Below are 17,188 nucleotides of genomic sequence, written 5' to 3'. Positions count from 1 at the left end.
GGGTACAGAGAAAAAAACATAGGCACACAGTGGGGAAAAAAGCACGAAATGTCAACTTTAATCTCAAAATTTCCACTTTAATCACGTAGTTTATTTTGCCATTAAAGTAGAACATCATAAACTTCATCTTAAAATTGTTTAATTTACTAGTTTCTCAAATCCCATTGTAACTAAAGTGGCACGTTAAATGCTTTGTTCTGTATTTGATCTTCTATGGGCTCTATGTGTATGAATCACTACCTGCGTTTTAAACGGGCTTTCTCTTTCTCCGACAGGACACATAATCCATTACATTCGTGATATTACAGCTCTCTGAATAATTAAAATACTGAGATGTATACGTGATATCTTTTTCATGATGATAGGAATGAAAGCATGTTATTAAACATGGGAACACGGTGGCGCAGTACTTGTTCACGTCTCACGCAAGAGGCTTGCTGCGCCATGCGCAACCTTCAATGAAATAATTTATCACAGCAGTACTGTCTCTTCAAACGTACTAACCTCCAATTCCTGTCCTTACTTTTCTTTCTCCAAAAACTCAATCGCCACACAATAAGCTATGTAATAGACGTGACGCCATCTGTAAGCTTAGAACTTTGATTCTTCAAAACTTTTAAGGAACATTGAAATATCTTAGTAGTACATGATTAATTATTATATCCGTCTATCTTTCCAGTGTCGCGTCAGCACCAGCAAGAATACAACGCAAGGCAGGAACAATCTCTGAACTAGCTAGCGCTGCAGCACCGTGTCCTCACATGTTTAATTATAAACAATACAGATTATTTAAATGAAGTTAAAGTTTTATCTGTATAATATAATCAACATGTTTTGCTGCATTTCGTCTTAGAAATGAATACCGTCATCACATGTAAATACGCGCTTTATAAAGTGGCGCAGGTTGTGCAATATTATAACTGTAGTGCAAGTTTACAGTGAGGTAATTGTACTTATAAGTCCAAATATTTCTACAAGGAGCACTTGATGGACTGATTTAGTGCCTTTAGAGTTTTTGGGATGAAACTGTTTCTAAACCGCGAAGTCCGTACAGGGACTAAAGCGTTTGCTGTGGCTCAGGCAGCATCTGCTTCATATATATATATATACCGATAATTCTCTTTCCAATCAGCTGCTGCTGTGATTCCCCACTCAGATACAGTGATATAAATACTCCGAGTGGTGCAGTGGGAGTAATGTGGAAAAAGATGATCTGCTGTGGCAACCCTTAACGGGATCAGCTGAAAGAAGATGCAGTGAGAGTTACAACGCTAAAGCAGTTATGGTATTTGGAATACTATGGCTATTCCCTGGACCATTATATTGCTACAGGTTAATTACAATCAGATGCATTACACTAATAAACAATATGCAGTTAATTTCAGTGTATTTATACGCGCCAGGAATGTGGATTTAAGAAAGAAAGGGTGATCACACAGGAACAGTAGCACTGCTTTGACACTGGGTGCTGCCAGTCTGCAAAACCGGGCGGATAAATTGCGTACGCCAAGGAATGAGTTACCGTGGAAATGTGCGTGGCTTTACGCCAAGTTTAGGTTTTATACATCGCGATTTGAGCGTGGAAAGGTTCGTACGCAACATTTCTGTGCGTACGCACCGTTTATACATGAGGCCCCTGGAGATGTGATACGGGAGTATTAGACACTATGCCACTGTCCATCCTTCCATCTTCCTAACCCCCTTATCTGGACAGGATCATGGGAGACAATCCCATAAGGCAGGAGCAACACCTGGACAGAATGCCAGTCCATCACTGGGTGAACACCCACACACACTTGGGCCAATTTAGTAATACCAATAAACCTATCCTGAAGGTCTTTGGATGATGGGAGGAAACCAAAGTACCCTGAGGAAACCCATGTGGCGAAAATGCAGTAGTAATAATAATAATAATAATAATAATACATTTTATTTATATAGTGCCTTTCCCATGCTCAAGGTGCTTAACACCTGAGACGTGAACCCTGTTCTTCTTACTGCGAGGCAGCTGCATTACTGCTGTGCTTCCCACTGGGCCACTACATGCATAGTGCTTATGAGATAAAAAAAAATGATAACAGATGTGTTGAGTTGGCAGAATATCCCAGATTTTGGCCTGAATATACCAATATTCGTGTTTTATTTACCAAATTAGCGATCACCACTTTTGAGCCATTGGCATCCTATTTGTTTGTTTGAAATGTGTGAAGTTTTCTACTTTCTACCTTCCCCTCAAATTCAGTTTTGCCTTGCATATGTTGTTTCAGTACCACAGCTTGGAAAACTACTCATTACAACAGAATTTGGAAAGATGATGGTGGAACCAAATGAAATCTGTGTGATTCAGGTAACACTGAGAATTTTAAAACATGATGGGAAGATTAGCATTTGGTTAGCACTTTTATATTATACAGATCAGTTTCTAGATGCATCTGTTATATATCTATATAAAATCCAATGTCTGTCGGTCTGTCCACTTTTCACAAGAGAACAGATTTAGATCTATTTCTATAATTTGTTTGAGCATTCCGGTTGATTCTGCGACTTCTCTCATCGCTTTAAGTACCATAGTTCGCTTGCTGTACCAATTTATTTCCATGAATCCAACAGAGCAGCTACAGGCCGATGGGAGAGTGGCGAGGCCCTCCTCACTCACATGCCAGCCTCCGTTCGAGTCGCTCTACCTCTCGCCACGTGCTGGAGTGTACCTTGCCTCCACTTAGCTAGCAATACCTGTTTGTTCGACAGACATTATCATCTGCAGATTGTTAAGGAGTAACGTTTTTGATAGAGAGATCAGAGCTACGTGTGTTTTAGAGGGTAGCTGCTGATTGCCAGAGATATCACAGCCACGTGCTCTTCCCCTATGTGGGGGAGCTGAACATGATCAGATGCAGTGCCAATGTTTGACTTTGGAGTGTACATACCTACCTTCTGCTTGGCCAGAATTACAATTTTTTTTTTTTGTTATTGATTTTTTTAAAGTTTGTCCTGGTTCACTACTACGTGAGTGGAGGCACAGGGGACAGCTAGTACAGTATAAATGAATGTGGCACATATTACATGTTCATTGTGTGTGTGCTTTTATTGAGCATTATTTTCCATTTGATTTTAATAACTGAGAAGGGGTGCCCAGTCTGCAAGAGGCTGCTATTCACAAAGTACCCACTAGGGTGGTTTGTCCTGCCATGTTCCTCTACGTCAGTGTTTCCCAAACTCGGTCCGGGGGTCACACTGTGACTGCAGGTTTTTGTTCCAATCAGATTCCTAATCAGTAACAACACCTGATAGCACTGATCTCATTTAATTAGCTGGGGTTTTTTTTCTTTTATTCGACATTCAGAAAAGCATAGCTGCATGATTTTTACATTTATAAGACATTTAGAAATATTTCTGCTTTTGCTATAGATTTAAATGCTTGTTGATTTCATTATACTTTGCCCTTTCTCTGTGCAGTTTTTTCCCCCCTTGTTGTATCTTATTAATGACAATTTAAAACGAACAGATCAGACACCCAGGCAAACAACACCAAATAATCAAAGGCTGCAACTACTTTAGAGTCAGACCCACTAATTAGTAAATAATGGATTAATTAAACAATTAGAAGACCTAGAAAAGTAGAATGAAAATCAAGATGAAAATACTGTTAAAAAGAAAAAAATACATTATTCCTATATAACTGCTTGGTACATTTACTTTTTTTTTTTTTTAGCAAACTTAGTTTTCTAATTTCTATATTGTTCCCTAAACACAGAACTTGGGAAATATCAGTTCATTTAATTAGCCCAGGAGTTCAATTAAAAACAGAAGTTGGTTGGAACAAAAACCTGCAGCCACAGGGGTTCACCAGGACCGAGTTTGGGAAACACTGCTCCACGTGGTGTCCATGCTCCAGTACATTCTTGGATATTGAGCGCTCTTTCACGCTATGCTGAACTTGTAAATAGGAGATGTGTAATACAGAAGTTAAATAGAACTGAACTATATACCATTTCCAAAATATTTTGTTACCAACTAAGTAACCACTGGAAATCTAAACAGACAGTTTTTGTATTTACTTTGTGTTGTAGAAATGCATCCTCAATAAATGTACCTGCAGATGGATGTGGGGGCCGGGACTGCAGCATAAAGTACCAAATGTGACACAAATATTCTAATAGCACCACAGCTTTCTCAAACCCATCCTAACAGTGGATTTAAGGTTTAACTTGGGGAGGACACCATTTGATAATATACCCAGTTACATACTTTAACTAATTTAATAAATCTAGCTTGGGTCTAAATCTACTTAAACAGCCTCAAAATGTTGCCACTCTCATTTTACTAGCCAGAAGCACAAATTCTTATTCTGATCTCATTTCACACCCATTAACTAAACAACAGAAACACTTCTATAGAATGGAGATGCACAACAACCGGATCATTTTATTTTAAAGTACAATTCATTTTTTGGTTCTACCCCAACTTTTTCTTTTTGTCTTAAAAGTAGAACTGGCAAAGGCAATTTGATTCTCACCTCAGACCAATTAGATGGTGTTCTTCCTCACAGACTATAGATGAATGTTTCAACTTTTATAAGACCTGCTGTTAGGTCCAAGGTGTAATAAACAGTTTCATGTTTGTTTGTAGCAAGGAATGTGTTTCAAGGTTGATGTATTTGGCGAGACCAGAGGGTACATCCTGGAGGTGTTTGGAGCCCATTTTGAACTTCCAGATCTTGGACCAATTGGTAGCTAAACAATTTGTCTACTTCACTTTATTTCTTTACTATTATAGCAACCCCCTCACCATAACATATCCTCTGGCAGGTGCCAACGGCTTGGCCAATCCCAGAGACTTCCTGGTTCCTGTTGCGTGTTATGAAGATTACAAGGCTCCCAGTGGATATACACTTGTGAACAAATACCAGGGAAAGCTGTTTGCAGCTCAGCAGGTAAATGATCGCAGAATTAACTATTAGGAATCATAATGAATCAAGGATAACACTTCGTACTCTTCACATTCATGTACTTTTTTCAGTTTTAAAAGTGTAATCATCCACATTACCATTAGACAATACACATAGCTGAGCTATGAACAGTCAATAATACTAAATCAGAGGTGTAAATTAATTGGTACTGTAGGTACGCACACAATGAAGTCTCAGTCACAGCTCAAGCAAAAGACTGCATGACAGCTAACATGTCAACATGGCCCACAGGCAAAAAATACTTGCAAGTCTGTTGATGCAGCATTTAATTTTTGTTGTATATGTTAAGAGTCTTCCTATTTGATACTTTTCATGTTCTAGGATGGAAATACTGTTTTGTTTGTATTAATCACATCAGTGAACAAAGAATCTACCTATTTATATCACAGGGTTTCTCTCCATTCAATGTGGTCGCCTGGCATGGAAATTATACCCCCTACAAATACAACCTAAAGAATTTCATGGTGATAAACTGTGTTGCTTTTGACCATGCAGTGAGTATTCAATATTCTCAAAATTATATATAATTAGAGTTATCAAAGGTTCCAAAATTATATATTAGAACATTTTTTCCTAGATATTGGCATGTCACAGGAAAGGGTATATTGCACTGAATTATCCTGTAAGAGATGATTACTGTAATAATTTCTGAAAATTATTAATATTTATTATCTAGGTATATATTAATAAAGAATTGTGTTGTGATCTCCTTTAATAGTCATTTCATGCAGATTTACTTTACACTCCATTTAAATTAACATTTGGATAAATTCCACTCAGTATATTTGTAGGCTCTGATTTTTGCAGATTACCTGGAGCCACACATTAGTGCATTAACCAATGTGCTGCTGCCAGATGTTCATTTTATCTTATAGTGAGGTCTGGTACATCATAATATATTACATAATTAGGAAGTATACATTTAAATCTACTCTATATATACAAAATCCTAAGCCTAAAAGTGCAATGATTTTGTGTAACGATTTTATGTGACGTTTTTTGTCATGCTTTAAATCGGGCTTATTTTAAAACCTACATATAGATGTTTGGTGTCATTCATTTCAGAATTTATCTAACTTTAATGTGACATTGTTAGATTTTCAGATTCTTATTCCGTTTTTAAATTATAAACTAAAATATCAAGAACTCACATCCCATGAGACGAGACTTTGTGCCAAAAGATTTAACCAAGCCCGGGGCCAGAAATAAAAGACCAAGAGTAGGACAGCTGCTGTACAGACTTTTAAATGTTGATGAGATGAGATGCAGATCACACAGCATGGCAGCAGCAGCAAGCCAGCAGCTGATCGAGCAAAGAGGAGGTAAAAAAAAAACTGTATTTGTTTCCCATTGTATCACCGTTTAAGAGGGGGTTTCAGAGGAGCGACTGTGTCTTCTTGGGGTGCGTTCAGCCCCCCTCTTCATAACGTGAGCGGCAGAGGCGCAAAGTGGCTGGCACATAGCACTGGCCACAGGGGTTGGCGAGCAAAGCGAGTAGGGGGTAAGCCCCCTAGTAATGTATATAAAATAAAACAACCAAACAATCTGTAACAACCTTACCAGACCTCACTTTCCTGAGTTGCTCTGACAGGGCAGGCTTTTCAAAGGACAGCTTCACAAATCTGTTCCACTTTCTGCATCACTAATTCACCAAATGATTTAAGAGGGTGCAGATAAAACAAGTGTTTTCTTTTATGTGTAGAGACTGAGAGAAAAATGTTTGATAAAGAAGATAAGTAAGAGATTTAGTGAATCTCCCCATGTGTTAAAAAGTATAGTAAAAACACCCACTTTCTAGACTGTCCACATATATTTTGCAATCTGAATCTGAATAAATAGGAGATTGAGCTTCAGCATTGTTTGTCTTTCATTTTCAGGATATTACAAAAAAGACGTTAATAAGGTCTATATAGGTGTTAAATACTGTGACCAAAAGACTTAATATCAAGATGTCAAAGCAGAGAGAAGGATTCGTCATATTAAAAAATTATGGTGACATGCTGTTTTACAGGACCCATCAATCTTTACTGTGGTGACAGCAAAGTCAACACGACCTGGAGTGGCCATTGCAGATTTTGTTATCTTCCCTCCCCGCTGGGGAGTGGCAAACCACACATTCAGACCTCCCTACTATCACAGTAAGATTCTTTTACAGATTACTGTAAGTCTTTTTAATGTTTAGTATCTGATAATAAAGTGTTTTCCCTCAGAATGTTGTTGGAGATGAAATAAATAGTAATCTTACACAAACTTATAGTTAACATTATGCTTGTTAAGAACTAAAAGAATATAAACTGTAACCAACATCAACATATTGGGTGATCAATTTCACAAAAGATTGTCTGAAAGAGAATATTGGAAATATTAGTCAGGAGCATTGGGTGCCAAAAACGGCAATTGTTCTCAAGAGTTTCAAGCTGAATGGTAGATTAGAAACAATGAACAGTTTAAGAGCAGGATAACAAAACATTTTTGGGAACTTGATTTGTCACATCCCATTCTATTGAGACAAAGTGCATTTTGCTTTTGTTTACTTTGTTTTGTTTTGCTTTTTTTTCATTTTGGTCATTTGAGTTTCTTCAGAAATTCTTTTTTACTTCAACAAAGCAAATATAAATGATTTTGTCAAACCAATGACTACAAATTGGCCCAATAAGGGTGTGTAAGTGAATGTGGCCTGATCTGCCTCTTGCCATTTTAATTTGGTTGGTCTCTTTCATGATTTCTTTCATCTCTGTGATCATTCCTCCTGAAAAAACATCTAAATTCGGAATCTAGCTATTCTTTCTGCTAGTTCTTCCCTGTGTGCACAATCCAGTTTATGTTATTTGTAACAAAATGACAGCATGTTCTTCACATCTGGCATTCAACCTGCAACTTTACTATGCACAATTTGGTTATCTACCTTATTTCTGTGTCATCCTCAAATATTCCTCTCTGTAAGTGTTAAGCTTTTCAATGGCTTTGTATTTCTCACTTTGCTGCTATTTTGCAATAGGCCCATTCAGCTTCTCACATCTAATGCTGCATTCAAATGCTAAGGGACATATAAGTAAGAAAACGCTTACCACTGGGATATTTTCTGTGACTTCCATTGCAAGTGGTAGCTCCCATAACAATTACTTTGTACACAGAATTAGCCAAGCTGTGAAGTTATGCTGACCTCTTATCTCATTTCATTTTAATTAAAATAAAAAAAAATAATAACCAGATCATTTAATAATGTAATTTTCTGTTCACAATGTATTTAGTGTGAGGTAATACAGTGCATCCGGAAAGTATTCACAGTGCATCACTTTTTCCACATTTTGTTATGTTACAGCCTTATTCCAAAATGGATTAAATTCATTTTTTTCCTCAGAATTCTACATATAACACCCCATAATAACAACGTGAAAAAAGTTTTCTTGAGATTTTTGCAAATTTATTAAAAATAAAAAAATTGAGAAAGCACATGTACATAAATAAGTATTCACAGCCTTTGCCATGAAGCTCGAAATTGAGCTCAGGTGCATCCTGTTTCCCCTGATCATCTTTGAGATGTTTCTGCAGCTTAACTGGAGTCCACCTGTGGTAAATTCAGTTGACTGGACATGATTTGGAAAGGCACACACCTGTCTATATAAGGTCCCACAGTTGACAGTTCATGCCAGAGCACAAACCAAGCATGAAGACAAAGGAATTGTCTGTAGACATCCAAGACAGGATTATCTCGAGGCACAAATCTGGGGAAGGTTACAGAAAAATTTCTGCTGCTTTGAAGGTTCCAATGAGCACAGTGGCCTCCATCATCCGTAAGTGGAAGAAGTTCAAAACCACCAGGACTCTTCCTAGAGCTGGCCGGCCATCTAAACTGAGCGATCAGGGGAGAAGGGCCTTAGTCAGGGAGGTGACCAAGAACCCGATGGTCACTCTGTCAGAGCTCCAGAGGTCCTCTGTGGAGAGAGGAGAACCTTCCAGAAGGACAACCATCTCTGCAGCAATCCACCAATCAGGCCTGTATGGTAGAGTGGCCAGACTGAAGCCACTCCTTAGTAAAAGGCACATGGCAGCCCGCCTGGAGTTTGCCAAAAGGCACCTGAAGGACTCTCAGACCATGAGAAAGAAAATTCTCTGGTCTGATGAGACAAAGATTGAACTCTTTGGCGTGAATGCCAGGCGTCACGTTTGGAGGAAACCTGGCGCCATTCCTACAGTGAAGCATGGTGGTGGCATCATCATGCTGTGGGGATGTTTTTCAGCGGCAGGAACTGGGAGACTAGTCAGGATAAAGGGAAAGATGACTGCAGCAATGTACAGAGACATCCTGGATGAAAACCTGCTCCAGAGCGCTCTTGACCTCAGACTGGGGCAACGATTCATCTTTCAGCAGGACAATGACCCTAAGCACACAGCCAAGATATCAAAGGAGTGGCTTCAGGACAACTCTGTGAATGTCCTTGAGTGGCCCAGCCAGAGCCCAGACTTGAGTCCGATTGAACATCTCTGGAGAGATCTTAAAATGGCTGTGCACCGACACTTCCCATCCAACCTGATGGAGCTTGAGAGGTGCTGCAAAGAGGAAAGGGCGAAACTGGCCAAGGATAGGTGTGCCAAGCTTGTGGCATCATATTCACAAAGACTTGAGGCTGTAATTGCTGCCAAAGGTGCATCGACAAAGTATTGAGCAAAGGCTGTGAATACTTATGTACATGTGATTTCTCAGTTTTTTTATTTTTAATAAATTTGCAAAAACCTCAAGTAAACTTTTTTCACGTTGTGATTATGGGGTGTTGTGTGCAGAATTCTGAGGAAAAAAATGAATTTAATCCATTTTGGAATAAGGCTGTAACATTACAAAATGTGGAAAAAGTGATGTGCTGTGAATACTTTCTGGATGCACTGTAAGCGCTTATTGTGTTTATTTTCTATTTTATTTGCTCAGAAAGAAATCAGAACTAATCTTTAATTGCTTTTTGTGAGAATCGGGCTACAAATCAGCAACAACCTTGCACTTTACCACCAACTGGTTATTCATGTGAAGAGGGAGGTGGGAGGGTGACTCCAAACATTCTTATGTCACATAAATACAACATAAGCCCTCCCCCCCCCTTTATTAATGTCTCCTCTCTCTTCTTCTCCACACTGCTATTAAGTTCTCTTTACTTGTGTTTACTTATAATGGTGTTGTTTGCTAAATAACTGTATAGAAAATATTAATTAATGTAATACTTTACTTAGTAGATCCTCTGAGAAAGAATCTCCTTTATAACAAAGCTGGCATAAAACATGCTGTGGAATAAGTTTAAGCACCTATCCACTAGTGCAATTTGGAAGCCATTGTGCAATCTCCCTAAATGGAACAGTTGTTTTCTGTTGTAGATACCATGTGTGTTGCAAAATGCAAAGTTATTATACGTGAGTGCTTAGGTATTTAAAAAGTAATAGTTATTTTAATATTTTTATAAAATAAATATAATTTGCACAAATATGTCACAAAAATGTGAAGCAATATTTTTAGAAACTAAAATGCAGATTATAAAAAGGATAGAGGCTGGATTAAAAAAAATGCCACATAGCAGACTCATTGGAGTTAGCATCCGGCCATTAAAAGGCCAAGTGCAGAGTGTGTAGGAAGTCATGGGGATAAAGACCACTTAGCTGCAAGCATTTAGGAGGTGCTTGTCCTCTGCTAAAATTAATTGGCTTTGGCAAATCTCCTTGGGTATTCTGGTTTGGTTTGGCTCACACAGCTGGAGAAAGTGAGACACCATAAGTGACGTTTGAGTAGGTGCCAGGGACATGAATGTGCAGGCAGTGCATGAGGCAGACAAGAATGCAAGAATGGAGCCACGTAGAAGGAGCTGGAAAATATTGGGGCAGCAGCACTGTTGAAGGGTATCCAAGTAAGGAGGCTATAATAAACAATGATGAACCCGTGGTCCAAGATCTTCTCAGTACATATCCAAATTCTCCTTATGATACATCAATATACAATAATGAGGTTTCATATTAAACACTACAGTCATGAAACACATCTGCTTTGTTAATTGAGGTATTACAGTATACCATTTTCAGAACTGGAATTCTAGCAGCCAGTGAGGTGAAAGGGAGCGTGTCTGATCAGATATATCCACACGGTACGTCAATCTCCCTTGAAGATATTGTGATGAAAGGTGGAATAGCAGGCAATGATGCATTTCAAAATCCACTGTTTGTCACTAATTTTTGTGTTTTGTTTTTATAATATTGTACAAAGGGGCCAACATCTATTAAATATCAATTTATCAATAATTAAAATTAATCTTGAGCTATGCCATTAATATACGTCAGCTATGGTACATTTGTGGTAAAAGGTGCTATGACTTTGTACTCAAAACAGAAGTCACTTCAATCATATATTCAATTTATTCTGAACTTTCAAGAAAACCAATGGTTCTCAAACTCTGTCCTGTATCATTGTCAGTTCTGATCATTTTTACAAACAGTTCATTAATCTGGGTCCTACGTTTGTCTTTAAGTCATGTTTAGCTGGTTGCTTAATTTAACTCTCTAACTTTAAAAAGTGTGATATGATTTTGTGATCATTTTATAATATTAAGTAATATTACAACTTCACCCTGATTCAGATAGGCAAGTACAGAAAACAAATGAACCATGAAAATGAATAAACCTGTGTGTTTTATTAATTCTGTTGTCATTTTAAGAATGTTCTCTAGTCAAGTTTTTTTATTTACTTTAAAAATAATTTCCTTTATGATTGACAATAAACAAACAGCAGACACCGTGTGCAGTGTGTTTTCTAAACAGGAGCTGCTAACTCAGCTCCAATCACACCTCAAGTGCCTGCTTTAATAATATGCATTGTGAAAGAAAATAAAAAATGACCAATTTGAAAAAGTAACATTAGGATAATAAAAGTTTTCCTGTGAAAGAAACACCCTAATCTTTGCTAGATTCCATTGAAAAGTAACACAAACTCTGAAACAGAATGTCTGGATTGGCATGTACAATAAAAGAATTGTACAACCACAACATTTTAATTAACATAAAAGGTCCATTTATGAGCAGAATTAATGAATCAGAACAAAAATCAAAAGGCCGTGGCCATCACGTTTCAAGATGCCTCAATACAGGCAATGCTAACGAACCGCTAATCTACCATTTTCACTTAAAGGTTTCATGTGCCTAAATGGGCACTGCCACATAGAGGCACACCTACCAACATCCACCACAGTACTGGGCAAGTGTGTTTAGATATTTGACACCCAATGATAATATGACCATTTAGGAAGCATTAACCTGCCAATCACTGGGCAGAAATAGTGGGAGAAAATTGCTTAAAGAGTGCTATGCTTGACACTTAGCAGCGCTGGAAGAGACACCATTTATTCTTTTTGTCATCCACTATAACTAATGCTTTTAGATACTTTGCTGGTTTCATCTATCTAATTTGTGAGTTTTTGAGAAGAAAAAATAAACTGGGCCTGATTGTCCTTTCTTTCCTTTTGACACATTTCAATCTTTTATATTTGCTTTATAAGCAATTTTTACCAATGAACACTCACAATTGCTTACATTTTACAGGGATTCTTCCTTCACATCTTTATCATCATTATAAATTTTCAAATGACCATTTAGTAATTATTATTTCAGAAAACATTTTTTGCTTTTTTTGTAATTGCTCTTACCATCCAATCCAAAATGCAGTGGACTGCTTTGCATTGTAAGTGTATGTGCTTTGTCAAGAAACTATATGGTTATGTTTACTAGGCTACATTAAAGAAACAATGAATGATTTAAGTCTGATTTTAAGTATAAAATACTTTTACAGTTTATCCCTGGCACAATTTATTAAAGAATAACAATAAAGATAAACAATTAAAGAGGAGGAATTGGAAGGCAGTAGTTAGTGCTGCTACCCCACAAAGCCAGTATCCACGGCTAGAAATCCTATGCTGAGTTTGCCACATCCTAATTTTGGCAAGAATTTACAAGGATAAAACATTGGAAGGGCTTTCAAAACAACATCCGGTATTGCAGATAAGTGAGACTTATTAACTTAGTGCTTTGAGTGCTGAGAAAAGCATTATATAAATGTAATTAATTATTATTTTATTATTTAAACTCCATGTTTTAGGTATTAAGCTAATGTTATCTTTACTGTGTGACAATTTATTCTTCAGCATCCTTTAATTTTAAATAACATCATTTTAGTCAAGTGTACAGAGTACAGTAAAAATCAGTAAAAAAGTAAAAATATGCTTATTGACATGTTGACACTCTCCGGCACAAAGGTTGAGTATAACTACTTTACCTTGAAACATCTGTCTTCTTACCTGAAACATTTCAGAACACATTTGTCAGCATAACAAAAAGCAGATAAATACCTTGAACACTAAAACGATGCCCTATTAGGTATATCAGCTTACCTGCATTAGTTGACAGGAACTAATACTCGAGTATCTTCGGTTTTTCTTTGAATTAAATGCACCTGTAATGATAAGAAATGACTGTTTCCCCAAGCTGCTTTCCCTCATTCAGAGTGGCTCACATGTATGAAAACATTCATCAAAACAATGTAAATATGTCAATTAACATGATATTGCTTTTAGGGAACTGCATGAGTGAATTTATGGGCTTGATTAAAGGCCATTATGAGGCTAAAGAACAAGGGTTTCAACCAGGAGGAGGCAGTCTCCATAGCATCATGACACCACATGGACCAGATGCCGACTGTTTCGAGAAGGCAAGCACAGCAGACCTACAGCCAGAGCGAGTTGCTGAAGGGACCATGGTATGTACACTGTGCTAGAATATGGAGTGTAGCAAAACCCATTACTGTTAAAGAAACAAAGTGCAATTTTTTTCTTAAATATTTCGCCTCCATTTCTTTTACAAAAATGCTAAGAATATTTTACAGTTTACCAAAAAGAAGTTAATGGATTAATTAAGCATTACTTTGGGGGGAGGAGGAGTTACTTATATTCATTAAATGATCTGTTGTTTTTGCTTATCTGCCTTATCCATATTTCACAATAGTCAGTACATATATTAAGTCCATTATAGGAAAATGTCATGTATACACATTAAATTAGGCAGCTAAGATACTGTGTTTGGTGCAAGTGAAAACAAAAACAAAGAAAAAGTGGCTATCAGTAAGGGGCCGATGGCACCGCTGGCAAAGAAATGTGTGGTCTTCCATATATTAAACAGGAATTGCTTGTACTATGGAGCGCACAATGTGGACTTGTACGTATTTTTTACAGTTTCATTTTTCTGTGCACTTTCTAAGGTTTATCCTGCATTACTGTTTTTCAGGCATTTATGTTTGAGTCATCATTCAGCATGGCAGTGACAAAATGGGGCTTAGAGACCTGCAATCGATTGGATAAAAATTACCAAAAGTGCTGGGAACCACTAAAAAGTCATTTTAATCCCAACTGGAAGAGTAGCACCAAATAATCTAAGATGGGCAGCCTCCTCTTTCGTCTGATACAGTAATCTTTACAAATAATTAATTCTACCAAGATACTTAGAGTATCCTGCACTGTTGCCTCCTCGGTTATAATATGAAAATAAAATAATCTTGTAAACTCTTCTGAAACCCTAGCATTAAGTCATTCTTGTCTAACAATTAATCTGTTTTACAGGCTGCTGAAAAGATGTCGTTCATATCTATTTACAGGCTGTATAGAAATGGCTGTATATTAAAAGAGCAAAATGAAAATACATTCTGCCAACACTTTCTTAGTGCTGCATGTGCCAATTCATTATTTAGGTGGTTGTGATCAATAAAACTTTACTCTTTTGGGGGTCTCTGCCACAACTAATAAATCAAACCTGCCAATGCTGATGAAACAAGATGGGAAAAAAATATCAATAAAGAGCAGCTCAAATGAAAGAAAAACATGCTAACCTGGCTCAGGTGAGTCAAATAGCGGGTGTATTATCCGTATCATCAAACTTTCTTAAACTGTTTCTAAATAATGGTGCATTAGCAAAATATACAATAACAACATATACACCCACATAATGTACAGAGCACACATTAACCCAAGGCTGCTCTTAGTTTGCCTGCCCATTATTATCAAACTGCACAACACAAAGAAATCTCTTAATTAAGAATAATAAGGTTAAACAGACATAAAACATAAAACATCTGCATCCATTTTCCAAATGACAAAGTAAACAGAAGAAAAAAGACCTCATAGGGAGACACAGCTAACAAAGCACTAAGCAAATCACCAACTGGCTGTGTTTCTTTCTACTGTAAAACAAAGTTACTAATTAAAACAAAAACAGGGAAATCAGAGTGCTATCTTAGTTCATTAGGAGACAGAACTTTTACACATATAAAAATGTAGTGTGATTTGTTTTTATTCTTGCTATTAGGACAGTGTGGTGGCACAGTGGTTAATGCAGAAGCCTCATGAATCCAGCATCTTGGATTGTAATCTGCAGTACTGTCATTGTTCACATTTTGTTTCATGTTCTCTACGTGTTCCTGTGGGTTTTCTCTCCCACATCCCCAAAGACATGCATGTTAGGTTATTTAGTGATTCAGATTTGGTACAGGGATGCGACGTGCATAAGTGGGCCCGGTGACGGACTGATTCCTGCCTCGCACCCACTGTTGCCAGAATATGCTTCAGCCTCTTATAAACCTGAGCTGAATAACTTAGACTTGAGAGTGTTAAGTTATGTTAAATATTATTATTTTAGATTTGGCTGATTCAATCATCCAAAAGCAGGATACAATTGCTCATATGCAGTTTTTACAGCTGTACCACAGATGGTCTTAGTGACATACACGGGGTGTCAAACTGCACCAAGGGTAGCAATTTAGCCATTTCAAATCCAAAGCCCTTCTCTCCACCTCCATAAACACTTATATCTAGCTAAATATTTTTTTTCCTTCTTGTTGTCCAGGATTGCAGTTATGAAGAAATGTTTAGAGGAATATTTTACATGCTACTTGGTTATTGTTTGGAGAGCAGGCACAGTCCTTTTAATTTTTGAACAATGTAGGTAACTGGTAATGTTCCTTTTGTCTTTACAACTCTAAATGTCAGCATTCAAACAGGTTCATAGGTGTACATCTTGATTTCCCACAAAAGAAACAAGCATTCTGTTGATTCTACAATTGTCTTAACTAACTATAAGTTATGTTTTAACATTCTAGTTTGATGTGCTGTTGGCTTCATGTACAAAATGACTGACACTCTTCTATTCTATAGCACAGTTCACAAAATAAAATCAACACACAATCTAAATCAGCATTGCAGCACTTGGGCAACAAGCAGCTAGCCCTTAATGGCAGACAATGTGGGATACAGATCTACAGCAATGGCAAACAGATTGATCACCTTTTTACCTTCTCACATACAAATTATAGGGAAAGTATTGTAATCTTCCAAAGATTCGATGTCGAGATTTTGATGAATCTCGACGTTTTAGACATCCCTGACTTTCTCGTATACAAAGTGTAGGGAAAGTATTGGAATCCTCCACAAATTCCATTTTGATGAATCTCGACGTTTTAGACCTCTCTGAGTCCAAAAATACCATTTGAAATATGTCTGTGTGTGCATGTAAAAACAATAACTTGAGCACGCTTTCATTTAAGTCAACTAAATTTTGCATACAAGTATTGGGTACAAAACATAGATTTCTATCAACTTTTGAGCTATTTCTGTTAACTGGAAGTGGTAATTTACCACTTTATTCGTGTAGCTGCAGAGTCCGATTTATTCAAATTTACTTTTATAATAATTGTTCAAAATATTATTCATTTGATTTGATTTGTTGTTGATGGTTCTTTAATTTACATAATATAAAAATATAATCATTGTCTTGTGGTTTATTCCTCAAATATCCATCCTCATATCTGAGTATACAAGAGAGCTGAGGGGAGACCACTCCCGATTTTTAACCCTGGGTTATCAAGTCTAGGTCTCCATTAAGGTCAATGCAAAGACAGATCTGGGCAAACATAATAATTAAATTAAAAGCTCATCCCGCTAAACATTCCTCCTACCTTACTGTAACTAAAGTATTCATTTCTATTTACCATTCAGTTACTACAGCAGGACAAAGAAAATATGACTACAATGTATTACTGTATAATAAAGCACTAAAACCAGAAATTCAAATTAGTTCACTATGCAATGTCATCCATTTTGTTATAATGTACATGCTGAATACAAAAAAATATGCCAAGTGACTACCTTGGACTAC

At 37.1% G+C, this 17,188-nt stretch overlaps 1 protein-coding gene across 1 annotated transcript in view; it reads left to right on the top strand.

The window, feature by feature from the left end:
* Positions 1-14,555, top strand: part of hgd (homogentisate 1,2-dioxygenase) — a 35,099-nt gene extending 20,544 nt beyond the window's left edge. The window contains exons 8-14 of the mRNA XM_028799414.2: positions 2,268-2,347; positions 4,630-4,729; positions 4,809-4,933; positions 5,359-5,463; positions 6,981-7,107; positions 13,564-13,745; positions 14,270-14,555. Of these exons, the coding sequence (XP_028655247.1) occupies positions 2,268-2,347; positions 4,630-4,729; positions 4,809-4,933; positions 5,359-5,463; positions 6,981-7,107; positions 13,564-13,745; positions 14,270-14,413 (863 nt within the window). The 3' untranslated portion in view covers positions 14,414-14,555. The remainder of the gene's footprint in view (positions 1-2,267; positions 2,348-4,629; positions 4,730-4,808; positions 4,934-5,358; positions 5,464-6,980; positions 7,108-13,563; positions 13,746-14,269) is intronic.
* Positions 14,556-17,188: the final 2,633 nt, after the last annotated feature.

Source organism: Erpetoichthys calabaricus, chromosome 4, assembly GCF_900747795.2.
Source record: "Erpetoichthys calabaricus chromosome 4, fErpCal1.3, whole genome shotgun sequence".
Lineage (NCBI taxonomy): Eukaryota > Metazoa > Chordata > Cladistia > Polypteriformes > Polypteridae > Erpetoichthys > Erpetoichthys calabaricus.
Note: the sequence above shows the minus strand (reverse complement) of the source record. Positions and strands in the feature narration are given on the sequence as shown.